This window comes from Prionailurus bengalensis, chromosome B3 (assembly GCF_016509475.1).
Source record: "Prionailurus bengalensis isolate Pbe53 chromosome B3, Fcat_Pben_1.1_paternal_pri, whole genome shotgun sequence".
In the NCBI taxonomy this organism is placed as follows: domain Eukaryota; kingdom Metazoa; phylum Chordata; class Mammalia; order Carnivora; family Felidae; genus Prionailurus; species Prionailurus bengalensis.
This window is the reverse complement of record NC_057355.1, coordinates 28,022,513-28,049,997: the sequence shown is the minus strand read 5'-3', so window position 1 is coordinate 28,049,997 and position 27,485 is coordinate 28,022,513. Positions and strand designations below refer to the sequence as shown.

The following is a 27,485-nucleotide window of genomic DNA, read 5'->3' as shown; positions in this document are numbered from 1 at the left end:
ACTTAAAATTAATTATTCCTTCTAGTTCTGTAAAGCCAAGAAGTGAATTACTGGAAAAGTGAAAATATTGTTTTTGATCATTTTTCTTTGCAAAATAAAGGAAAAAAAAATAAGTATTGAACCTTATTGAAGAGGAGAATCTCCCTGCTTCCTAAAACAAAGCCAAATAGATGAATTCATTGGATTGATATTAAGTAGATATTTATTGATAGTCATTAGAAAGAATTTTGAAGTAATTTTAGAGAAAATGTTCGAAATGTTGAAAAATTCTGTTTTTGTTCCCTGTAACAGGTTTATGCTTGGGGGGATAATGACCATGGCCAACAGGGCAATGGTACGACCACGGTTAATAGAAAGCCCACACTTGTGCAAGGCTTAGAAGGCCAGAAGATCACACGAGTGGCTTGTGGGTCTTCACACAGTGTGGCATGGACTACTGTTGATGTGGCAACACCCTCTGTCCACGAGCCTGTTCTCTTTCAGACTGCAAGAGACCCTTTAGGTGCTTCATATTTAGGTAACACAGAATTGTTTTTAGTATGAGATCCTTCTGTATGGTACAGCAACATTCTAGATAGAATATTTAATAAGACCACCAGATTAGAGGTTGTAGCACTGTGTTAACTGCATTCTGAACCAAGATCACAAAATAATCACGGTACTCTGATTTTTGCATGCTGGAATGAAAATTTTAAAAGGAAGTACTGATGTTGATTCTTATATTATGATCAGGTCCACTCTGACAGTGCTGTATAATAACTGCTTGACATATGTAAGCACTGTGCTGGGCTACTTGGTATTTTCAACAGCTCTATTCAGGTATAATCAACAAACTGTACATATTTAAAGTGTAATTGCTGTGAGCTTTGACATGTTTGTGCCTGTGAAAGCATCACTGAGTCAAGATAAGTGAACACAGATCTATCTTTTGTGCCCCTTCTCAAGTTCCCTTCCTCCCACAACTCCTGACTTGTCTTCTGACACTATATATAGATTTGCATTTTTTAGTTTTATATAAATGGAATCGTACAGTATATACTTTTCAAATCTCACTTTTTTCACTCAGCATAATTATTTTGAGATTCTTCCATGTTGCATGTATCAGTAATTATTTCCTTTTTATTGTTGAGTAATATTTCACTTATGGATATACTGTAATTAGTTATTTATCACCTGTGGTGATAATAATACCACCTCCATATTTTTGTCTACACTTGGTTTGGTCAGTCTTTATAATTTTAGCCTAGATTTGTGTAGATATGTAGTGGTATCTCATTGTGGTTTTACTTTGCGTTTCACTGATGACTAATGATGTTAAGCATCATGTTTATTTACTATCCAAATATATGTTTTGTTGTAGTGTCTATTCCTATCTTTACTGTAGTTAAAACTAGATTGTTTTCTTATGATTGAGTTTTGAATGTTCTTTATATATTCTGGATCCAAGTCTTTTGTCAGATACGTGACTCGCACATATTTTCTTGAAATATGGCTTATCTTCTCATTCTCTTCAGGTCAATTTTAAAGAGCAGAAATTATTAATTTTGATAAAATCTATTTGATCCAATTTTTTTAAATGGTTCATACTCTGGGTGTTATATCTAAAAAAGCCTTTGTGTACTCAAGGTCATAAGATTTATTTCCTGTGTTATGTAAGATCTTTAGTTGTAGATATTTAGGTCTATGCTTGATCTTGAGTTAAATTTTATATATTGTATGAGATGTGCATTGAAATTCTGTTTTGGAGGCATGTGTGTGAATACCCAGTTGTTTCAGTTGCATATATTGAAAAAACTATTCTTTCTCCATTGAATTGTCTTTTGCACCTTTGTCAAAAATCATTTGTGTATGTGTGGATCTATTTCTGGATGCTCAGTTTTATTGACTTATTTTTGTGTCTTGATGCTAATACCACATTGTTTTGATTACTATAACTTTATAAAAGACCCACATTCGGGCTGTGGTAATTCTTTAGCTTTGTTCTTTCTCAGATGCTGTTTTGAGTATTAGAATCAGCTTGTCAGTTTTTATGAAATAGCCTTCTTGGAATTTTGATTGCATTGACTATGGATCAGTTCAGACATCTTCGTAATATTGAATCTTCCAATCCATGGATGTAGCATTTCTTTGCATTTTTTGAGGTCTTTAATTTTTCTCAGCAATATTTTATAGTTTTACTTTATAAGTCTTTGTCATATTTATCCCGGAGTATTTTATATTGTTCATACTGTTATAAGTGACATTTGAAAATTATTTTTGTTCCTTGTGTATTATCTAGAAATACTCAAGTTGGCACTTTCTAATATATAGAAATACAATTGATTTTTTTTAAGGCAACTTTATCTTTCTTTATTCTAATAGAAATGTATTTTTTTCTCCTCTGTCACTCATGAGGGGACATTCAATCTCCAGCATCATTGGCTTTTATAATTATCTGAAATGTGGTCTTCTGGCTTCACCATTTATTAGCTGTATAAACTGGGGCAAGATCCTGAGCCTTCCTGTGTGCTGTTTCCTTTTCTGACATAGATGAAACTGGGGCTTGACTGTAGTCTTATCTTTTCCAATTTATATTAATCAGGGGTTCCATGTGGGTCTGTTTAACTTACAGCTCTTTTCATGTCACATTATGTTGTTACATTTTGACATTGCCCTTTCCCACCAGCACAGTACTCTGGAGAGTCATCCATGTTGTTGCATGTTTCAGTAATCCATTCCTTTTTATCACTGAGTATTCTTCTATGTTTTAACTATTCACACACTGAAGGACATTTGGATTATTTCTAGTTTTAGGCTATTACAAATAAAACCTGCATGAATATTCACATACAGTTGTTTGAGTCTGTCTTCTGTATCTGGGATAAACCCCCCTTGGTTTTGCAGCTTTTTGGTTTTTAAATTTTTTCTCTGTTGTTTATCTGCTTTTAGCTGTCTGTTCTCATCTTCATTAGTTCTTTCTTTATGCTTGCTTTATGTTTATTTTTTGTCTAGTTTCTTGATCATCTCATTGATTTGAGACCTTTTATTTTTCCTAATGTAAACTTTTAATAGTATAAATTTTCCTTTCAGCACTGCTTTTTAGCTATAGCTCACAAATTTTGATATGTTGTTTTTTCTTATTCACTTTTATGTATTTTAAAAATTCCCTTTTAGACTTTGTTTTGACTTATGGGTTATTCTTTGTTAAATTCAGTTTGCTAAAAAATTTTTTTAAGAACCTTTTCCTCTTTGTTCGTGGTAGATAGTGGTCTGTACTTCTCAAATAATGTCTCTGTCTGGTTTTGGTATCAGGGTCAGGGTAATGCTGACCTCATAGAATGAAGTGGTAAATGTTCCCTGCTTTTCATTTTCCTTTTAAATTTGTGTATAATTGGTACTCTTTCAATAGAATTCATTAGTGAAGCCATATGGGCCTAATGTTTTCTTTGTGGGGTTTCTTTCTTTTAACCACAAATTTAATTCCCTTAAGGGATACAAGGTTATCTCTTTCTTTTCTAGTAAGATTTATGTCTTTGATGGAAGTTGTCCTTTCATGTAAGTTGTTGAATTTATTGGCAGTATTGGCTTATTTTCCTTTTAATATTTGTGGAATCTGTAGTAATGCCATTTCTTTCATTCCTTATATTGGTGACTGTATCTTCTCTTTCCAGTTTGTCTAGAGGTTTGTCAATTTTACTAATTTTTTTCAAATAACAAATTTATAGTTTCCTTGATTTTTCTCTATTATTTTTCTGTTTTCTGTTTTAGTGATGTGTGCTCTAATCTTGTTAATTTGTTTCTTTTTCTTTTGATTTAATTTGTTCTAATTTCTTATATTAGAAGCTTAGGTCATTGATTTAGGATCTTCCTGCTTTTCATATGGAACCATTTACGTTTCTCTCCTTAATTATTTGACTTTGTAATCATTCTGTCAGTTATCCTTTTTATCCCTTTGCTTTGAAGTTTTTTGTTTTTAAAATCTAATTTGTCCCATATTAATATAGCCACTCCAGCTTTCTTTGATCAATGCTGTATAGTATATAACCATGCTATTCCATGCACTGTGACATACTATATCTTTTTCATCCTTTTCCTTTTAACGTATTGTGTCTTTATATTAAAAGAAGTTTCCTTGGGGTGCTTGGGTGGCTCAGTCAGTTAAGCATCCAATTTTGGCTAAGGTCATGATCTCATGGTTCATGGGTTTGAGCCCCATGTTGGGCCCTGTACTGACAGCTTAGAGTCTGGAGCCTGCTTCAGATTCTTTGTCTCCCTCTCTGCCCCTCCCCCACTCATGCTCTGTTTCTCTCTCTCTCAAAATAAATAAACATTACAAAATATTTAAAAAAAATAAAAGAAACTTCCCTTTAGGCAACATATAGTTGAATTTTGCTTTTTAAAATTTGTGCTGACAACCTCTAACTGGGGGTGTTTAGTCCAATTACATTTAATATGATTAATGTATTTGTTTTAAATCTATCATCCTATTTTTTTTTAATCAGTCTTCACTGTTCATTGTTTTCTTTTTGCCTTCCATTAAATTATTTTTTATATTTTTTCTCCTTTGTTTTCTAGGAGTGCTAACATACTATGCTATTTTACTGATTGTTTTAGAGTGTATATTATACACCTTTAACTTATTATAGTCTATCTTTAGATGTTACACTATTTCACATATAGTATATGAGTTATATAACAGTATATTCTATTGCTTCCCTCCCAGACTTTGTGCTATTGTTGTCATATTTCTGTGTAGGTTGTAAACATCACAGCATCTAAAATTAATTTTCTTTATTAAAAAAATCTTCTTATGCTTATTTTTAAGAGAGAGAGAGAGAGAGGGACAAGAGCATGAGCAGGGGAGGGGCAGAGATAGAGGGAGACACAGAATCTGAAGCAGGCTCCAGGCTCCGAGCTGTCAGCACAGCTTGACAGTCAAGCAGGACTTGAACTCACTAACCACAAGATCATGACCTGAGCCAAAGTTGTACGCTTAACTGACTGAGCCACCCAGGTGGCCCTAAAATTAATTTACTTTAAACATTAGGTTATCAATTCAAATGTTTTAAATAATAAGAGAAGAATGCCTCTATATTTACTCATGTAGTTGCCATTTTCAAGGTTCTTCATCCCTTTGTGGAAAACCGTTTCCATCTGGCATTATTTTCCTTCTACTTGAAGGACTTCCTTTTTTATGTTTTATGGTGTAGATGTGCTGGGGATTTTTCCTGTCAGCTCTTAATGTCTGAACTAGTCATTATTTTGCTTCATTTTTGCAATTTATTTTAGCTGGGTATAGAATTATAGGTTGACAGTTTTTTCTTTTAGTTCTTTAAAGAAGACCCAGTGTCTTCTAGCTTGCATTGTTTTCATTGGGAATTTGCTGTTATTCTTATCTTTGTTGTTCTGTACATAATGTATCTTTCTTCTCACACAGTTTTGAGACTTTCTCTTTATCCCCCTGGTTTTGAGCAATTTGACTACAATGTGTCTTGGTACAGTTATCTTCATGGATCTTGTGCTTGTACTTCTTGGATTTTTGGGTTTATAATTTTCATCAAATCTGGAAATTTTTCAGATTTTTTTTTCTTCAAAAAATTGTTTTTTCTGTACCTTTCTCTTTCTCCTCTTTTGGGAACTCTGGTTCTCTATGTATTAGGTCTCTTGAAATTGTCCCATAGGTAATTGATGCTCTGTTCATTTTTTGCTTTCTTTTCTCCTCAGTTTCATTTTGCATAGCTTCCATTGCTATGTCTTCAAATTCACTAGTTTTCATTTTCTAATGTGCTGATTATGTCACCAAACTATTTTAATCTCAGACATTGTAGTTTCCTTTCTAGAAATTTGATTTGAGTGTTTTTATATCTTTCATATTTCCATTTCCCCCTTTGAACATACATAATATAGGTATAATAAGTGTTTTAATTTCCATGTCTGCTGGCTCTGACATTTGTGTCAGTTCTGGGTTATTTAGATCCATTGATTTTTCTTAATATTTATGAATTGGGTAGTATTTTCCTGTCTTCCTGCCTACCTGGTAACTTTTAGTTAGATACTGTACATTGTGAACTTTACTTTGGATGTTGCTAGAGATTTTTGTATGTCTGTAAGTCTTCCTGAGCTTAGATACAGTTAGGTTACTCTGAAACATTTTGTTCCTTTTGGGTCTTGGTTTTGGATTTGTTTGGTGGCTTCAGACCTCTTATTAGTCTGGGGCTGGTTATTCTCCACCGCTGAGACAAGATCCTTCTGAATACTCTACTTAGTGCCCAGTGAATCATGGGGTCTTCCTGTGTGGCTGACAGGAGCAAGTGCTATGCTTGTCCCTCTGTATTCTTCAAGATGGTGCACTGGGCCTCCAGTCCTTTCATGTAGTTCTTTCTTTGACTTTGGGAAGTTTCCTGTCATGTAGGCATGCATCACCTTTTGCTGCATCCTCAGCTGGGGTGAGCGAGGTTACCTACACAACTCCAGAGCAATATCAGGGCAACTCTCTCCTCTCTGCTTCTGTTCTATGAACTCTGACTATATTGGCCTCCCTGACTCTGAGGTCTGCCCTCTTTACGCACATAGACCACTGTACTCCACCTGGTTCCCTTCCCTTGGCTGAGGCCTGTGAGCTCTTTGGGCAGTGAAGAGTTGGAACATGTGTCTAGTAAGACTATTTATTAGTGAACATCTTGTCTTCTCTCCATTGTTTTGTATTATTTTTTGTTTTGCATTTCAATGGTAAGTAAATACAGGCAGTTATTGTATTTTCATAGCACATATATATGTTATAAATGCATTTAGCAAAAATCTGCATATTTTTTTTGCAGTTATAGCAAAGCTTTGATGAAAATGGCTTGTTTTTAGAACTATAGATAAATAGGTTGTTTGTTGTTTTTGTTTTTATTTTTACTCTGGGAGACCATTAATGAACCTAATACCTGATCTCTGAAATAGCAAGATGCAGATTACAGTGTGTTTTATAACTAAACTGAAAGGTCAAATAGGAATAGAGCAAACTCTGATCTTTAAAGTTGAACCCACACTTTATTTTCCTTTTTCAGGTGTGCCTTCAGATGCTGATTCTTCTGCTGCCAGTAATAAAATCAGTGGTGCAAATAATTCTAAGCCAAATCGCCCTTCTCTTGCCAAGATTCTTCTGTCATTGGATGGGAATCTGGCCAAACAGCAGGCCTTGTCTCATATACTTACAGCATTGCAAATCATGTATGCCAGGTAGGCTTGTTGGCTAACTTTTGAAATCCTGTAGTTATGTGAACTTTGAGTTTCTATATTTTTGTTTTTTATCATATGTCTAGGAGAGTGTTGTGGTGTTTTCTTTAAATGCTGTTGAGTTTTAGTTCATATACCCTTAGATAGTGAATGATGGTATCTTCATGCTTTCTTTAATGGGGAATGAAATAGGAATCAGAAATCCAAACTTAAAAACATTTTGTTATTCTTTATGGTGAGTAAACGCTAAGCATTACTGTTTGAGGAATGATATTGATATGTATTGATACAAATATGCAGTAATGTTTAAGACCACTGGTCATCTGCTTCACTCAAACACTTGATAAGGCAGAGTTTTGATAATACTATCTTTCCAACATTTTGCTGCTATTTTCTCAGTCTGAATAAGTTGCCCATCTGTCATGGTTATGGACTTGATGAGTAGAAATAAATTACATAGGAAAATTAATTTCAGACCAAAGTCCAACTCTGTCATTGAGAAGATGTTTAGTCTTTGCAACTTTGTGTGAAGCACCCTTGGTACACAGCTCTCAGTAAATAAAAAATTATCCTCAGCCTCTAACAATAAGCCTAGAAGATTTCTCAGGGAAATCCAGGGGTTTATTCTTGTCTGATTTTTATGTTTGATATTTTTTCACCTGTCATCACTGTGGTCATTCAGATAAATAAATCTTAAGTAAACATTTTAGCTTTTAGTTGATGAATATTAGCTCATTAGTTTCCCAAAACTCCTTTATGTGTATCCTATAAAAATGAAGGCATCATTCAGTAAGGGCTTGTCCCTGCTCCTGACTCTTCTGTCCTACAGTGGTAAAGGGCAGTTCACCACAGGCCTGGCTTTCTCTCCTGACAGAGATGCGGTGGTCGGGGCCCTCATGCCGGCTGGCATGATCGCCCCAGTGGAGTGTCCCTCATTCTCCTCCTCGGCACCTCCTTCTGATGTGTCTGCTATGGCCAGTCCTGTGAATGCAGAGGAATGTGTACTGGCTATTGATATTGAAGACAGACTGAGTCCAAATCCATGGCAAGAAAAGAGAGGAGAGGTAAAAATAAATAGAAAAGCAATAAAGCAACATTAGATAAAAAAGGAAATGGTAGCTACTTTGTATCTAGAGAAGTATAAGTCATTTTTCCACTAATTCAGAGTGCTTTTGTGCCTACTTCTGTGATTTTTGGCTTGGATTAGAAAATATTTTATTTAAAAGGATCTTTTTAGTGCTTAAGTAGAAATAGATTCATTCATTTAAAAAGTTGCTAAATGCAAATCCATAGTCCTTTATCTGCAATTCTGACACCTTAAAGCTATTTTGGGGAAAAACCCAACTTGAAGAGTTGTGAGCTCATTTTAATCTTCATGTAACCATTGTGAATATTAATAAGTTTTCATGAGAATATGAATGTGCTTGACTTTGCAGGGTTGCCCTGTACCCCACTGGAGCTGGTGGTGTATGCTCCTTGCTAACCTCTATAACATCTGTGACATTCCAGATGACCCAAGGGGTTTGAGATCAGGCTTTTTGAAATTGTGTGGGAAGTGTGCCATGTTGCTGAGTTTTTCCTTTCCTTGTATACTTTTTAAACTAGATGATCTCTTCTGAAGATGCCATGACCCCCTCTGCAGTGACCCCATCTGCTTCCTCAGCTTCTTCTAGACCATTTATCCCAGTGACGGATGACCCAGGAGCTGCCAGCATCATTGCAGAAACTATGACAAAAACCAAAGAGGTCAAAGGGATTTCTTCTTTAACATTTTATTTGGAAATAATCTTAAATGTACACAAAAGTTGGAGAAATAGTACATAGAAATACAACACATTATACTACCATATACCGTTCACCTAGGTTCTCCAGTTGTTGGCATTTCTGAACCATTGTGGGGGAGCTGTAGGGCACAATCCCCTTTCATCCTCAAGGCTTTAGTGTGTATTTCCTGAGTGTCAGGGCATTACATTGATCCAGGATTACTTTCTAATCCATAGACTTAATCAGGTCTTTGCTCATTGTTCCAATAGTGTCATTTATGGGTTTAGAACCCATCTCAGGGTTGTGTGTTGTCTCTTTAGTACTCAATATGAGACATTCTTTAGTCCTTCCTTTTGGCTGAAACACCATACGAAGGATGTAGAGTTCTTTTCATTGCACCCCTCTGGGGTATGTGCATTGTTGATTTGCTGCATTACTAGTGATACTAATTCTTATCACTTAAGAGTATCTGCCAGGTTTCTCTACCAGAAGTTAATAAGAGTGTATTAGTAATTATTCATGAGGAGATACTTTGAGACTGTAACTACCTGTAAGTACCTTGTTCCTCATCATATTTTTACCCACTAGTTTCTAGTATCTGTTGATGATTCTAGCTGAATTCGTTATAACTGTGTTGTCACATGATGATTTTTCAGATTTCATCATTCCTTTTGGAATATAATTGTTACTGTTCTTCTGTGAGAAGCTCCCTTCTCATCTTTGTCTGTCTGTCTATCTACGATGATATAAAGTAGGATGGGATCCTACTTAATGACATACATTACTATCCTCATTTGACACCCCAATTATCCTAGACTTGGCCCTTGGGAGACCTTTTTGGCTGGTTCATTTGTCCTGACATGTCCCCATAATTTTTGAGCACTTCCTTACTTTTTGGTACAACAGTGTGTTCTGGACTTATCTTTCATTTGCCCTGTCCCTGCTCTGGAATCACCCATTTCTCTAACGATCCCTGATTCCTTTTAGTAGATCATAGAATTTAGAAACAAGATCTGGAAACTTGGTAAGTTGACTGCTATCGGATGTTCTTGGTTTACACCTTCTCAGCAAACATGCACGCATCTGAGCATTTTTTTTTTCTCATTTAGCATCTTATCTTTATAATAAACACCATGAGGGGTACCTGGGTGGCTCAGTCAGTTAAGCGTTCCACTCTTGATTTCAGCTCAGGTCATGGTCTTGCAGTTCATGAGATCGATCCCCATGTCAGGCTCTGTGATTGCACCTTGGAGCCTGCTTAGGATTCTGTCTCTCCCTCTCTCTACCCCTCCCCCACTTGTGCATGTGCTTGTACACTCTCTCTCTCTCTCTCTCTCTCAAAATAAGTAAATGAGAAAACCCCCAGCAAAACCATGAGTAGTTCAAACCACTATTTCAGCTTAGAATAAAAACCAAAAAACATTTTCAGTTTTAGTCCAACAACCACAGGATTTATCTTTGCTCTCTCCCTTTCTGTATTTAAAGTGTATAATCCTTTTATTTGTTGCTGGATTGATTTGCTCTTTTGTTGAGGGTTTTTATAGCTGGTATTCATAAAGGATACTACTAATCTATAGTTTTCTTATGATGTCTGCCTGGTTTGTGTATTTGAGTAATACTGTCCTTAGTGGAATGAGTTGGGACAGTGTTCTTTTTTACTGTTTCTTTTTTAGAATAGTTTGAAGGGTTAGTGTTACTTCTTCTTTAACTATTTTGTAGAATTTTATGTGTCCCTTTAACCTGTTCTCATCATTTTTTGCGTGTTTCCTTGCTTTCTGGCACAACACACAGTTCTAGTCTCAACAAAATGATTTATCCTCCAGCCCAGAAATCAAATGTTTCTCTAGGAAGTCTTGGTTCTTTTCAGTGGAGAATCGCATTTAGAAGGCAAGATCTGGGCCTTCATGTCCTCATTTAAGTTGGGGTGTTGATGTTCTCAAGCATTCTTAGTGGACAGAGCTAGGGAATAAATGTGTATGTATATACACACAATAGATATGTATTCTTATATTTATTTAACTATATACCTACATATCTTGAAAACCACTGGTTCACAACAGTACAATCAATTCTAATACCAACACAGGATTCATTCTTCTTTTCTCCCCCTCTGTATTTATAACTCTCTTCTCTGAAAGTGAGAAACCTGATTCCTATTATTGGCAGTTTATTTATTTCCTCTTAGGTAGCCAGCCTCCCATGTTGGCTGCCACACCTTGCCCCACATGGATACCCCCTTTTCTCCACACTCCTGACACTCAAAACCAGAAGTCATCCCCAATGGATACCCCCTTTTCTCTGCACAGGTTCTGATACTCAAAACCAGTGTGACTTGTGCTCAACTGCTTGATTTGTGACCTCTCCCTCACCTCCCAAGCTGGCTTGCCAAAGCAGGGACCCATTCTGTCACACCAGCCACCCCCACATGTGGACACCTTCCCCACCCCCACTTAGGTGCTCCCTATGCTTGGCTATCTTACCCTGCTCACACTCTCTCCCTTCTTCTTTGGGGACAAACATGCGTTCTTTTTTTTTTTTATTTAAGTTTTTACTTAAATTCCAGTTAGTTAACAGTGTAATATTAGTTTCAGGTATAAATGATAGTGCTCATCAAACAAGTGTACTCCTTAATCCCCATCACCTACTTAACATGCATTATTTTCAATTACATTTGGAACTCTTGATTTATTATTCTATTACTACAGGCAAAAATATGTCCTATGGAAATTATTCTTAACCATCTGTGGTAATAAAAAGATTGCCATTTATAAATTAGGTGGCTAGACCCAGCTTCTCATACTTCATGATCTCCTATGGTGAAGGTTTAATGCAGAAATTATCCTGAATTATATAAAATTTTTGCTTTTAGGTAGAAGAGGGATTTCTTTCCTACCAGTTTATTTAAGAGACATAGGCACTAACCAGATTATACCCCTAAATTCCTATCATTTCAGTTTTGGTTTGAGTCATAAATAAATAAATAACATAAAATATAAATGTAAATAAATAATTTTCATATTAGTATTAGGTTAGTATTAATCACGTGTTAATATATTCCACTGAATGCTTTTGCTGCTCTTCAGTGAGTGAGATTCTGTAATGGCATCATTTCTGATGAACTACACTTAACGATTCTCTGGGTCTCCATGCAGAGGTAGGAGCAGGGTCCATTTCTTTAAAGGGAAGAACTGTGTTCCTAGCACAGAGAAGTATGGTGTCCAGGGCCTAAGTCTGTGGAATTTGCACATTAGGTATGTCACATTTCCCTTAAGTTTCCTATGTGGGGCTTGTGCTTCCTTTATCTCGTTTCTTTTTCTGGAAAGGTTGGCACTAGTTTTGCTGAGATCCAGAAAGCAGAAGAGAAAAGGAGAGGCACATCTGGGATCTTGTTCTTCCCCTAATGATCCAGACTCTGCCTGGGGAACTAGAAGGTCCTGTGTTGTCCCCCGTTCAGCACAGGGTCTCAGTGATTCCCATTCCCTCTACGTTCAAAAGCTCTGGGATTTCCCACCTCTGATGGCTCCTTGTTCCTTTCTATAAGTCACACCCCACTACAACCCCCAAGAGGCTCTTAGGTGTTGGATAGCAGGCTGTGAGGCAGCAGTCCTGGATGGGACATCCTCACAAGGTCTGAGGCTGCCACAGGCAAGTAAGGGGCTCATTTCACCTGCTACAGAGGAGGGAGAGGTAAATGATGACAGGTGTGGTATGTTCTAACTGACATACTGTGAATGAGAAGTAAGAGGAGAATATCTATTTTCATTTTCAAAGTACCCAAGGAACAAGAGATAATGGATACTGTGTTACATGCCAGCCAACAAGTCACTTTAAAGCGATTTAGAGATTCTAGGAAAGAGTTATGTAGAGAATGTAGGCAAAACATGTAAAAGTACAAATTTAGTTGATAGAAAATCCCCAAGCATATCTTATGAATCAGGGAGGGGTAAATTGTATATGTTGTGACTTCATTCCAGGCCGTCCACCTATGATTCGAATTTGGTCACAGTATAAATTGTCATTTATTTATAGTTTACGCATGCCTTTTCATAGATATTATCAGTATTTTGTAAAATAGTTAATTTGTCTTGAAAGCATAGTACATGGTGGTGGAAATTTTAGAGGTCTGTCCTTTCTTAACCTGGCATTTCATGCTCTTAAAGGCTAACGGCCTCAGAAAGTCCCTTATTCATCAGTAGTAGTCATGTATTCTTTGAGGTTATGGGTAAACTGGTGACTATTTCATAATGTATCATTCCTCATTTTAATTGTTGGACTTTTTAGGATGTTGAAAGCCAAAATAAAGCAACAGGCCCAGAACCTCAGTCCTTGGATGAATTCACTAGTCTGCTCGTTGCGGATGACACTCGTGTCATGGTGGACTTGCTGAAGTTGTCCGTGTGCAGCCGGGCAGGGGACAAGGGCAGGGATGTGCTGTCAGCTGTGCTGTCTGGCATGGGTACCGCATACCCACAGGTGAGCCATGTGATGGGTGTTGTGGGTTCCTCTCTGAGGGATATGCTACTGTTGACATCACACCTTCTCTAGTGCTTGATTTTATTCTAGGAGATAGCAGTTCAGAAGGACTCCTTGTAAACAAGCCCTTTCTCTGTCCTGTGTGCTGTGGTTGTCCTCACTGTGCCTTCTGACATCATTTTGGTATTTTTTGCCATTTAGAAATTTCTGATTTTTATGAAGTTGGATCTGCCAGTTTTTTTCATTGATGGCTTCTGAATTTTGTATTATGCTGAAAAACTGCTTGCCTATGTGACATTATTTAAAGAAAATTTCCCAAGTTTCTTCCAATTATTTTTATGATTTCATTTATTATATTTACATTTTTGAGCCATCTGGGATTTATCTTGATATAAGGGATAATGTAGGGATCCAACTTTATTTTTTCCTAGATGGCAAACTTGTTGTCTGACAACCATTTATTGAATAATAATAAAAATCCATCCTTTTCCCAATGATTTGAAAAACATTTTAATCATATTTTAAATTCATGTGTATATTTGGGTCCATTTATGGACTCTTCTGTACATTAACCTATTATGCTTTAAAATAGTTTTAATATTTGGTAACATGGGGTCCATCAGGATTTTCTACTGTGGTGGCTAGCTGAGCCATCTGGTATAGTGACTTCCAGTCACATGTACCTGTTGACCACTTGATGACTAGTGCACCTGAGGAACTGAAGTTTTCATTTTATTTAGCTTTAATTTAAATGTGTATAGCTACATGTGGCTAGTTTAGGGTATAAAGTCAGCATCATATCAGTACATCTTAGAAATTGGATTGATCAGTCCTAAAACTTTTTGGCTTCCTAACGACTCTTTTATTTATCAATGGCCTTCTGCCTTTTTAGAACTGGCCACATCAGGGAGTCTGATGCCATGAACTCTGTACAGAAATGTAACCTGTGTTTTTCTAGACCTTATATCACTGCCGCCCAAATGAGAAAATACTTAAGTGTGGTTGAGTGGTCTTGAAAACATAGTAAATGATTTGGTAGTTAGTAAATTAAATGGTTTGGGGCTTGTTATTTCTTAATCGTATTCAGGAAAAACAAGAGGTAGGTTTCCTACTTTCTAGTTTTTTTAAGGCAAGGTACTTGGCACAATTCTGAGAGATTGAATCAAGATGAATTGCCACAAGCAAAAGCTTTTTGTTTTTTGTTTTTTTGTGTTTTTGTTTTTTTCACAAGTTTATTGCATTTGTGAGAGGAAAGGATATGAATGAGGACATGGATTTAAAGTAATAATGCCCAGGGGCGCCTGGGTGGCTCAGTCAGTTAAGCGTCCGACTTCAGCTCAGGTCACGATCTCGTGGTCCACGTGTTCAAGCCCCGCGTCGGGCTCTGGGCTGATGGCTCAGAGCCTGGAGCCTGTTTACGATTCTGTGTCTCCCTCTCTCTCTGCCCCTCCCCCGTTCATGCTGTGTCTTTCTCTGTCTCAAAAATAAATAAACGTTAAAAAAATTTTTTTAAAATAAAAAATAAAAAAAAATAAAGTAATAATGCCCAATATTTAGTACACACATATCTGCCAGGCCCAGTTGTAAGTGCATTCTCAGTATAGATGGTAGATGTTCTCTGTTTACAGATGAGGAAACTGAGGCTCTGAGACGTTGTCCACTGGCTGTGGACACTCAGGTTGCTGGTGGGTGGGAGAAATGGGACTGGACCCTGAGTGCTCTGAGGGAAAAGCCACATCTGTGATGCCTGTGTCACCCTCTTCTTGTTGACCTCTCCTGGGGGAGTGATGGGATTTTCAGAGGAGGATTGTGAAGCCCAGAAAACTCCTGGTGGACTGTGTGGTAGGTGTTTGATGCTCCCAACATGTGTGTCCCAGTGATGCACACTAGGTTTAAGGGGAAACAGAAGCAAAGATAGGAGTGTCTTCAGACTATCCTGGTCAGGGGCAAGATGCTGGTCCTGTGTCACCCCAACCTAATATTTGGGACTCTTAGAGATATCTGAATTTATAGTCCTGTTACCTAGATAGCAGTGATATTAGTTTGTCTTTAACAAAACTATTTACTAAGCTAATCTATTTGTTATCTAAATGTGAGGAAAAATAGAGGAGAAAAATCATTTATTCCTGGAAAGTATGGAATACACAATAGTTTTTTTCTCTAAATTTCAAAAATTTTCAGGCTCTTAACTGCTACAATAACATATTCTTATTTGTTTTTAAAAATAGAAATCAAAGAGTTTATAATCACCAGTATTTACCACTTCAATGGTGTGAATCAGTAAAATTTTAAAATGAAATAAGTATTGGGGAGCCTGGGTGGCTCAGTTGGTTAAGCGTCTGACTCTTGATTTTGGCTCAGGTCACAATCTCATTATTCACAAGTTTGACAACTGCATCGGGCTCTGTGCTAACAGTGCAAGCCTGCTTGGGATTCTCTCTCCCACCCTCTCTCTCTGCCCCTCCCCTGTGTGTGTTTTCTCTCTCAAAATAAATAAACTTAAAAAAAATGACATAAGGACATTATGGATTGTTCAGAGAAGATGGCATTGGGGTTGACCCTTAATGTCCTGGGTCAAGGGAAATCCCACTTATGTTTGTGCTTGTAGCTGTTTGTTTCAGGTATTATGCTGCTGTTTGATTTGGGTGGCTTGATTGTTCCTATCTATTCCTGCCCCCTCCTGTTTGACCCCCAGTGACTTCTAGGATCTTGGTCATTTTTATCACCTTTCTGCTCCTGCCCTGGATATTTTTGTTCCTGAGGCAGATTTTTCCTCACTAGGAAGTAATCTTGTCTTGGTATAAAAAACTGTTGTGATCACACTTTCATTGGTTGGCATATATTGAGTGTCTTGTGTATGTGAGGCAGCTCCCAGCTACTTACAAGCTTCACAGCACCTCTGAGGTCTGTGCTATCTTGATTTTATAGATGAGGGAACCAAGCCCTGATTTAAACTAGATTTATCAAATTCTGAAGTCCTATCCTGGTGCCCTGATCGTGTCCCTGCTTCCTCCCCCAGGTGGCAGATATGTTGCTGGAGCTCTGTGTCACTGAGTTGGAGGATGTGGCCACAGACTCGCAGAGTGGTCGCTTGTCCTCTCAGCCTGTGGTGGTGGAGAGTAGCCATCCCTACACAGACGACACTTCCTCCAGTGGAACAGTGAAGATACCAGGTACTCAGCACTGGCCTAGGGGGAGGAGGGGGGAAGAATCTCTGCCTATAGAATAGCTTCATTTCTATAATTGTATCAGAAGTACACCATTTTATAGAAAAGAAGCTACAGAATTGCTTTAGAATTATTCCCCAACTTTTTAAAAATACTTTTTTTCTCAAAATAAACATGATACAGAAAACCATGCAGAATGAATGTTTAGCTTAACGATTATCAGGTGTGGTTGCCATAGTCACCAAAACTCAGATCTAGAAGAAGTCCTGTGCCAGTTTCCAGAAACTCTTCTGTGTCCCCACTAAAGTGATTGCTGCCCGCCCTTAGAGATAATGCTGACTTGTATTTCTGGGCAGTTTCTGTTACCCAGGTATGTACCCTCTTCTAAGTCTCTTTCTAATTAATAGTTTCTATCTTTTAAGTTTCTTATTATAACTTGAGTTCTTTCCTTGATTTTCTTTTTCCTTTTTTTCAACAATCTATGTGTTGAGGAACCTCAGCCTTTAACCCATTGGTCTTCCCTCCAGCCTGGATTTACATACTCCTGCTGCACTTCAGCCTATTCTTGATCCTTGTGTTTCTGCAAATTTCTCCTGATTCAGAGTTCCAAGTAGTTCAGACCTTTGGCAAGACCATTGGTGGTTGTGTCCCTGTGCCTGCTTGTCTTTCCTTATGTGATGTCAGCAGCTACTGATACTCAGAGCCTGAGGCCATTAATCCATTGGGGGTTGCAAAATGATGCTATTCTAATTGTTCCATTCTTTTCCTGTTTATTAGCTGGAATACTTTATAAAGAGATATTTCCCCTCATCCTTTAGTTAGTTATCTAGGGGTGCTGTTTGCATAAGCAAGACAGGATTAAAAGCTTTCTTCTATTTATATTTTTAAGAGGATGAATTGATTCCCTATCATTCTTTGAAGGTGACCAGAATTTTTTTTTCTTTTATGTTGTTATGAACTTATGGATTTAAACATCTATGATGGGCTTTAATCCCTTGTGACTATTATTCTGTTGAAGCTCAAATTATCCCATCTCTAGATATCAGGAACCTCCTTCAATTTGTTCTGGAAATGACATTGGTGATCCATTGATAACCTCCATGCAGTCTGGTATAACAAGATGCTTTGGGCTTGTCATGTAGTTTCTGCCCCCTACCTGGAATCTTCCTTGGTGTCTTTCAGTGGAGAAGGCATTTTAGATTACTGGGCTGTCATTGTTTCTAGACCTTTTCAATAGACAGAGGTAGGATGAATGGTTGGGCAGTCCCCTTTCTTTTGAGTTCATACTGATACATTGGATTCAAATTCAGAACTGCAAGGTTTCTGTTAACCTCTAATGTTACTTCTGTCTTTTCTTCTATACTGAAAATCTTGATTAGATAGGGGATGACAGAATTATAATATCTCAAAATTATTCATTTGCTTTATTTCACATTTCAGAAACAAGAGACTAAGGATTCAAATCTAATATAAGCAAACATGAATACAGTTCCTGAAATAGCAAAAAAAAAATTTGGCTTATTCTCTCTTCCTTCTCCCAACTTTATTAAAATGTGATTATACTGTATCTACCAGAGCATAATAACCATTACATACCGTACTTCTATTCAATCTTCATTTAGTTTTATTTTTACTCTGTTAATGCTCACTTCTAGTCCTTTGTCTCTCTCTCTTTTTTAAAAATATTTATGCATTTTGAGAGGGAGAGAGAGAGTGTGTAAGCAAGGGAGGGGCAGAGAGAGAGGGAGAGAGAGAATCCCAAGCAGGCTCTGTGCTGTCAGCTTAGAGCACGTCATGGGGCTAAATCTCATGAACCATGCCATGACCTGAGCTTAAATCAAAAGTCGGTCGCTCAACTGACTGAGCCATCCAGGGGCCCTATCTCTTTTTTCATTATGATTGACTGAAGCTCACACTTTAGTCAATTCTTCAGTGGGCTCAGGATAGCAGCCCTGGGATCGGCTTGTCCATGACAGTTTGTGCTCAAACTTGAAAGTTAGGTTTTCTTGGTAGTAAATTTTTGGATCACCTATTCTTCCTCTGTGAAAGTGTGATGGTGGTAATCTGTTTTTCCACTTATGTATTGTGCTTTGTTTCAGTAATTTTACTAGAATATGTTTTCAAATGGTTATTATAGGCGGTATTCACAGATAGGTGGTATGTTCCTTTAAAATGCAGTTTCAGACCTGCAGTGCAGACCTGTTGTGTTACAGTTTGTACTGTACTTTCCATGAAAGAACCCTTGATCATCATCGTGTATTAGATACCTTTTAGACTCCATGTTAACTATTGCCTCTCAAATACTTCCTACCTTTCTCTTTTTCTTCTTTTCCTCCTTCTGTTTGTTTTAAAGCATCATCTATTTGTGTTCATTTACTCTTATGCCCTTTCTAATTTAGTCTGTATTTAAAATTTTTTTTAATGTTTGTTTTTGAAAGAGACCACGTGTGAGTGGGGAGGGTCACAGAGAGAGGGAGACACAGAATATGAAGCAGGCTCCAGGCTCTGAGCTGTCAGCACAGAGTCCAATGAAGGACTTGAACTCATGAGCTGTGAAATCATGACCTGAGCTGAAGTTGGATGCTTAACTGACTGAGCCACCCAGGTGTCCCACTCCAGCTTGGTAATAAAACTTGAAGTCCGGAATTGTGATGCCTCCGTTTTTGCCTTGCTTTTTCAAGGTTGCTTTGGCTATTCAAAGTCTTTTGTGGTTCCATATAAATTTTAGGATTGTTTGTTCTAGCTCTGTGAAAAATGCTATTGGTCTTTGGATAGGGATTGCATTAAACGTGTAGATTGCTTTGGGTAGTAAATATTTTAACAATATTTGTTCTTCCAATTCATGACCATGGAACATCTTTCCATTTCTTTGTGTCTTCAGTTTCTTTTGTCAGTGTTTTATAGTTTTCACAGCACAGGTCTTTCACCTTTTTGCTTAGGTTTATTGCTAGGTATCTTATTATTTTGGGTGCAGTTGTAAATGGGATTTTGTTTTAAATTTCTCTTTCTTTTGCTTCATTATTATTGTATAGAAATGCAACAGATTTCTGCACATTAATTTTGTATCCTGTGATTTTACTGAACTTATTTATTAGTTCTAGTAGTTTTTTTGGTGGAGTCTTTAGAGTTTTCTATGTGAAATATCATGTCATCTGCAAATCAGAAAGTTTTGCTTTTTTTTCTTGCCCATTTGAATACCTTTTATGTCTTTTTGTTTTCTGAATGCTGTGGCTAGGACTTCCAGTACTATGTTGAATAAAAGTGGTGAAAGTGGACATTCTTGTCTTATTCCTAACTTTAGGGGAAAAGCTCTCAGTATTTCCTCATTGAGTATGATGTTCGCTGTGGGTTTTTCGTATATGATCTTAGTTATGCTGAGGTATGTTCCCTCTAAACCTACTTTTTTGAGAGCTTTTAGCATGGATGGATGTTGTACTTTTTCAGTTGTTTTTTCTGAGTCTGTTGAAATGATCATATGGTTTATATATCATGTTGATGAATTTGTGAATGTGGAACCATGCTTGCATCCTCAGAATAAATCCCATTTTTTGTGGTGAATGGTTTTTTTTAATGTAATGTTGAATTTGGTTTGCTAATTTTTTGCTAATTTGGTTTTGCTATTTTTTTGAGGATTTTTGCATCTATGTTTATCAGAGATATTGACCTGTAGTTCTCTTTTTTTATGTGGTGTCTTTATCTGGTTTTGGTATCAGGGTGATACTGACACCATAGAATGAGCTTAGAAGTTTTCCTTCCTCTTCTGTTTTTTGGAATAGTTTGAGAAGAACAGGTATTAACTCTTTTTTAAATGTTCGGTAGAGTTCACCTGTGAAACTGTCTAGTCCTGGACTTATATTTGTTGGGAGTTTTTTGATTACTGATTCAGTCTCCTTGCTGGTAATTGGGCTATTCAAATTTTCTATTTCTTCCTGTTTCAGGTTTGGTGGGTAATATGTTTGTAGGAATTTATCCATTTTTTTCTAGGTTGTCTAATTTTTTGGCATATGGTTTTTAATAACATTCCCTTACAATTAAAAAAAATTTTTTTTACTGTTTATTTTTGAGACAGAGGGAGACAGAGCATGAGTGGGGGAGGGGCAGAGAGAAAGGGAGACACAGAATCTGAAACAGGCTCCAGGCTCTGAGTTGTCAGCACAGAGCCTGATGCGGGGCTCCAACCCATGAACCCTGAGATCATGACCTGAGCTGAAGTTGGACGCTTAACTGACTGAGCCATCCAGGCGCCCCTCCCTTACAATTTTATATATTTTTGTGGTGTTGGTTGTTATTTCTCCTCTTTCATTTGTCACTTTTTTTTATTGGAGTTCCTTTTTTTTTTTTCTTTGATGAATCTGGCTAGAGGTTTATCAATTTTGTTGATCTTTTCAAAGAACTAGCTCCTGGTTTTATTGATCTATTCTATTGGTTTTTTTTAGTTTCTATATCATTTATTTCTGTTCCAATATTTATTATTTTCTTTCTTCTGCTGGTTTTACATTTCATTTGTTGTTCTTTTTCTAGCTCTTTTAAATGTAAAGTTAGGTTGTTTATGTGAATTTTTCTGTTTTCTTCATGTAGGCCTGTATTGCTATAAACTTACCTCTTAGAACATTTTTGCTGCATTCCAAAAGTTTTGGACCATTTTGTTTGATTCCATGTACTTTTTTTCCCCCCAAAGTTTATTTACTCATTTTGAGAGAGAGAGTGAGCATGAGCAGGGAGGGGCAGAGACAGAGGGAGACAGAGAGAGAGAGAGAGAAAGAGAGAGAGAGAGAGAGAGAGAGAGAGAGAGAGAGAGAGTCCCAAGCAGGCTCCATGCTGTAAGCACAGAGTCAGATGTGGGGCTTGAACCCACAAACTGTGAGTTCATGACCTGAGCTGAAATCCAGAGTCGGATACTTAACCAGCTAAGCCACCCAGGCGCCCCTGATTCCATGTACTTTTTGATTTCTTCTTTGATTTCTTGGTTAACCCATTTGTTTTTCAGTAGCATGTTATTTACCCTCCGTGTATTTGTGGTTTTCCAGACTTTTCCTATAATTGATTTCTAGTTTCATAATGTTGTGATCAGAAAAGATGCATGCGTATGGCTTTGATTTTCTTGAATTTGTCAAGGCTTGTTTTGTGGACTACTCCGTGATCTATTTTGGAGGATGTTCTGTGCCCTCCTGAAAAGAACATGTATTCTGCTGTTTTTGAATGGAATGTTCTGAATATGTGTGTTAAATTCATCTGGTCCAGTGTGTCATTCAAAGCCTCTGTTTCCTTGTTGATTTTCTGTTTGGATGATCTGTCCATCAGTGTAAGTGGAGTGTTAAAATCTCCTACTATTAGTATGTTACTTTCAATTAGTTTCTTTATGTTTGTTATTAACTATTTTATGTATTTCAGTATTCCTGTATTGAGTGCATAAATATTTATAGTTGTTATATCTTTTTGTTGGAGTGTCCTCTTTATTATTGTAATGTGTCTTTCTTGGTATGTTGTTACAGTCTTTGTTTTAAAATCTACTTTATCTGATATAAGTATTGCCACTTTGGCTTTCTTTTGACATCCATTTATATGATAAGTGTTTCTTCACCCTCCACCCCCCCCCCCCCCGCCAGTGTGCAGGTGTCTTTAGGTCTGAAATGAGTCTCTTGTAGGCAGCATATAGATAGGTCCTGGTTTTTTGTTTGTTTGTTTTGTTTTTTATCCATTCTGACACCTTGTGTCTTTTGATTGGAGCATTTAGTCCATTTACATTCAAAGTGATTATTGATAGATACCTATTTATTGCCATAAATTGATTGTTGTTTTGCAGTTGTTTCTGAGGTTTTTCTCTGATCCTTTTTTCTTTCTTTCATGGTTTGCTGGTTTTCATTAATGATATATTTGAATTTCTTTCTCTTTATTCTTTGCATATCTATTAGTAGGTTTTGATTTGTGGTTACCATTAGGTTTGCATATAACATCTTCTGCATATAAGCAATCTATATTAAGTTGATGGTTGTGTAAGTTTGAACCCATTTTTTTCTCCTCTCTCCCCCAATGTTTTAGTATATGGTGTCATATTTTACATCTGTTTATATTGTGAATACCTTGACTGATTTTAGTTGTGTCATTTTGTTCCCCTAATCTTTGGGCCTCTTTCTGTGTTGTTTGCTCTGATGTGAGTGTTACCTAGTTGTATCTGTGGGGTAAAGTGAATTTAGGGTTTTCCTATCTGCCTTCTTCCCCAGAAGTGCTTATCATTTCTACTTTTAAAATATATATATTATGAACTTAGCCATTTCTCTCTAACTCCAGGCCATTCTGGGTCCAACCACCTAGTCACATCCAGTTTATTATATGAGCACCATATATTAGTGGGCTGCTCATGTTCCCACTTCTACACCTAACCTTCTGTGTCCTCCAGAATCATCTCCCTACAGGACATCCAGAGATGCTCTCTTAAAACCACCCTGTGAACCACCCCAGTCAGAACATGCTGGTCCTCTGCTTAAAACCCACCAGTATATCCCTATAACCTTAAAATAGGAGCTGAACTTCTCTAACCATGGCCTATACAACTTTGTATGAACCCTGATCACCTCTTCAATGTATTTCTTTCTCCCTCGTTGTCTCTCCCTCCTGGCGCCTCCTCGTCATCTTCTTTCCTAGTCCTGAAATATATTCCAGGCTCAGGATATTTGTCTCACTTCATATTTGCCATCTGCCTGAAATATTCTTCCCCTAGGCAATTAGTTATAGAGTTCTGACCATTCTCTTGTTCAGAGAATTTTTTCCTAACCATCATATGCAGAAACAGCCTTTCCCCAATCTCATTTCACACATGTCTTTCTTTATAGCAGTTTAAAGGGCATCATCTATTCCTTAATCTAGAGCAGAGACTGACTACAATCAGTGTTGTATACATAGGGGGAGAGTGGAAATCCTTTTCCTTGTTCCAGTAGGGTGAATATATTCAGTCTCTCAGCATTAAATTCATTAACTATAGATTTTTCATAAACGCCCTTATCAACTTGGGGAAGTTTCTATTCCTACTTAGTGGGGGGTAGTAGGTACATTTTATGAATGAGTGTTGGATTTGGCAGATGCTTTTTGTGTGTTTTGTTACTCAGTAATGCATATTGCAGAAATCAGTTTTTGGATATTAAACTCACTCTAATCTTAAACAAATCACAGTTGTTCATAATGTATAATCTTTATTATATGTTACAGGATTTGGTTTGCTAATATTTTGTTAAGAATTTTTGCATCTATTTTCATGAATAGTATTGCCCTATAGCTTTCTTTTAGGTTTGTATTTTAAAATTTATTCATTTATTCATATAGCTTTTCTTTCTTGTGATAGCTTTGTCTGGTTTTGGTGTCAGGATAATACTGGCCTTAATACATGTTCCTTCCTCCTCTTTTCTCTGAAAGAATTTGTGTAGGATTGACATTCTTCCTGTTGGGAACGCAAGATACCTCTCTTCCTGTTGGGGTCTGCAACTGATGAAGAATGGTAGGGCATGAGAGCTCCCCATTCTAGCTTCCTGACTTCATTTGAAATGAGGTTTCCTTTATTCAGCTTCACACATAGGTTTACCAGTTTATTATAAAGGATATTATAAAGGGTGCAGATGAATAGTGAGATGAACAGGTACATAGGATGAGGTCAGGAAAAAACCTGATACGGGGGCTTCTGTTGCTATGAAACTGGGGTATATCATCCTCCCAGCTTGGTGTCTTATCAAATCTTGCTATTCAGGAGTTTTTATGTATCTTAATCTACAATACCCCCTCCACCTTACCTCCCCTTCCCAGAGATCTCTTGGTGGTAATAAAAGAGCCAGCTCTCTAATCATTTGGTCTTTCTGGTGACCAGCCCCATTCTGAGGTAATCTAGAGACCCCACCCTAAATTACCTCATTAGCATAAATTTAGGTGGGCTCAAAAAGGCTCCTTATGAATGACAAAAGACACTCCTAACAGAAAATTTCTAGGGTCTTAGGAGCTTTGTGCCAATGATGAGATATAAGATATGTATAATAAAATACATATTTTATTATAACACAATAGTGATATTCCTTCTTTTTTTCCTGGTTTTGATCATTTGTATCTTCTACATTTCTGCCCCCCCAATCAGTCATCTTGAAAGTTTATTTTGTTGATCTTTTCAAAGAACTAATTTCTGGTTTCATTGACTTGTTTCTTTCTTCAGTTGTTTTTCTGTTTTCTCTTTTACTGATTTCTATTCTGATCTTTATAATTTTCTTCCTTCTGCTTCAGGTACAATATGTTTTTGCTTTTTGTTTTTAGTTTTTTTTAAGGTAGAACCATAGATTATTGAGACCTCTTTTCTTTTTTTTTTTTTTAATTTTTTTTTTTTCAACGTTTATTTATTTTTGGGACAGAGAGAGACAGAGCATGAACGGGGGAGGGGCAGAGAGAGAGGGAGACACAGAATCGGAAACAGGCTCCAGGCTCTGCGCCATCAGCCCAGAGCCTGACGTGGGGCTGGAACTCCCGGACCGCGAGATCATGACCTGGCTGAAGTCGGACGCTTAACCGACTGCGCCACCCAGGCGCCCCGAGACCTCTTTTCTAATAGAGTTTGAAGTGTTAGATTTCCTTCTAAACACTGCTTTGGCTATGCCACATAAATTATGATAATGCTGTGTTTTCAAGTTTTGTTCAGCCTAAATATTTCCTAATTTCTTTTTTGAGATCTCTTGTTTGAACCATGGATTATTTAGAAGTGCCGTTTAAGTATTGGAGGTTTCCCAAATTTCCTTCTTTTGTTGATTTCTGATTCAATTCCACTGTAGTTATACAATTATGGTTGTAGTTGTTCAGTCATACATTGAATGATTTCACATCTTTTAAATTTATTGAAACTTGTTTTATAGAATGTGGTCTATCATAGAGAATGTTTCATGTCTGTTAATAGGAATGTACTTTCTTCCTTTGTTGGGGGAGTGTTCTGTAATTATTATCTGTAAGGTTAAGATGATTGGTAGTCCTGTTGAAATGTGTAGTCTTACTGATTTTCTTTCATTCATTCTGTCAGTTCTGGAGACTTGGATATTGAAATCTTCAGCTATAATTGTGGACTTGTCTACTTCTTTCATTTCTATCAGCTTTCCATTCATATATTTTGGAGCTTTGTTGTTAGGTGTGCATACCTTTGTAATTGTTATTTATATCTGATGTTTATCTGATGTTTATCTGATGTTTATATCTCTTTTTTCAGTGTGAAATGTCCCTTTTTGTTTCTATTAACATTTCTTGCCTTAAAGTCTGTTTTGTGTAATATTTGTATAGCGACTCCATTTCTTTTATGGTGATTGTTTCCATACTAGATTTTTTTCCATCTTTTTACTTCGAACTTTTTTTGTCTTTGAGCCTGGTTTTGTCTCTGGTTATGCGCCTTTTAGTTGCATCTTGCTTTTTTCATCCAGCAATCTCTGCTTTTTGATTGAGATGCTTAGGCCATTCATATCTAATGTAATTATGGCTTTGGTTGGATTTACATCCAGCATTTTGCTATATTTTCTCTAATGCCTGTGTCTTCTTTTGTTCTTCCTTTAGTGCTTTCTTTTGTGTTAAAATTTTTTCATGTGTAACATTTTAATTCCTCTGTTGATTTTCAGCCACTTTTTTTAGTGTTTGCTCTAGGGTCTAAAATAAGCATTTGAATATATCACCATCCACTTCATGGTTAATATCTTAATTCTGGTAAAATGTAGCAACTTTGCTCCAGTGTAGTTCTATTTCCTTTTGTCTCCTTTTTGCTGTTATTGTCATATATGTTACATTTACATATGTTAGAAATCTGTGCCACATACTTGTAACTATATCTGTTATACATACATGTATATGGTATGATAATCATTGCATTATGTCAAGGATTAGCAAACTTCCGTGTGTCACAAAATATTATTTTGATTTTTTTTCTAACCATTTGAAAATACACAAATCGTTCTTTGCTCACAGGCTATGCAAAAATGGGGGGTGAGACAAATATGGCCCATGGACTATAGTTTCCTAAGCTCTGCTCCATGTAATATTTTGTCTTTTAAAAGTATTAAGAAAAGGAAAGGGAAAAAAATACTTATGCTGTATCTTAACCCACATATTTCCCTTTTCCAGTGCTTTTTATTTCTTCCCATGGATTCAGGTTTCTGTTTGATATCATTGTATTTCAGCCTGGAATACTGTAAGTGGTTTTTCTAAAGCATATCTGCTAGCAGTTCTCTCACTATGTGTTTATTTGGGAATGTTTTAATTTTGCCTTCACTTTTTGAAGGATAGTTTTGCTAGATATAGATTTCTTAGTTTAGAAATCTTAGAGTTTTTCCCTTTTATTATTTTAAACATGTCATCCCACTGGTTTCTGACGTCCATTGAAGGCAGCCATTAATGGTATTTTGTACCCCTAGATGTTTTGTGACTTTTTTTTTAATCTTGCTGCTTTCATGATTTTCTCTTTTTGTCTTTGGTTTTCAGTAGTTTCAGTATAATATGTCTAGGTGTGGATCTCTTTGTTTTATCCTACTTGGGATTTATTAATTTTGGGAACTGTAGATTAATGTTTTTTATCAAATAAGGTTTGGGCTGTATTTTTTAATTACTCTTTCTGTGCCCTTTTTTTCTCTTCTGTTTTTTGGGGGGAAATTCCCAGATGCATATGTTTGTATTCCTTAATGTTGTCTCCTAGGTGTTTGAGACTTTTTCATTTTTCCTGTCTTTTTCCTCTTATTTTCTAGGAGTAAGAGAGAAATGATACAGTCTTCAATTTGACTCCCTTTTTTCTGCCATTTTGCCCATCTAATGAATTTTTCATTTGGGTCATTCTATTTTCCAACTCCAAAATTTCCTTTTAGTACTTTTTTCGTAGTTTCTCCCTCTTTA

General features: G+C 36.7%; 1 protein-coding gene across 1 annotated transcript in view; it reads left to right on the top strand.

The window, feature by feature from the left end:
• HERC2 (HECT and RLD domain containing E3 ubiquitin protein ligase 2) overlaps positions 1 to 27,485 on the top strand; it is a 278,735-nt gene that overhangs the window by 212,649 nt on the left and 38,601 nt on the right. Inside the window, 6 exon segments of the mRNA XM_043554905.1 lie at positions 292 to 517; positions 7,032 to 7,203; positions 8,075 to 8,264; positions 8,806 to 8,946; positions 13,246 to 13,437; positions 16,457 to 16,610. Coding sequence (XP_043410840.1) covers positions 292 to 517; positions 7,032 to 7,203; positions 8,075 to 8,264; positions 8,806 to 8,946; positions 13,246 to 13,437; positions 16,457 to 16,610 — 1,075 coding nt within the window.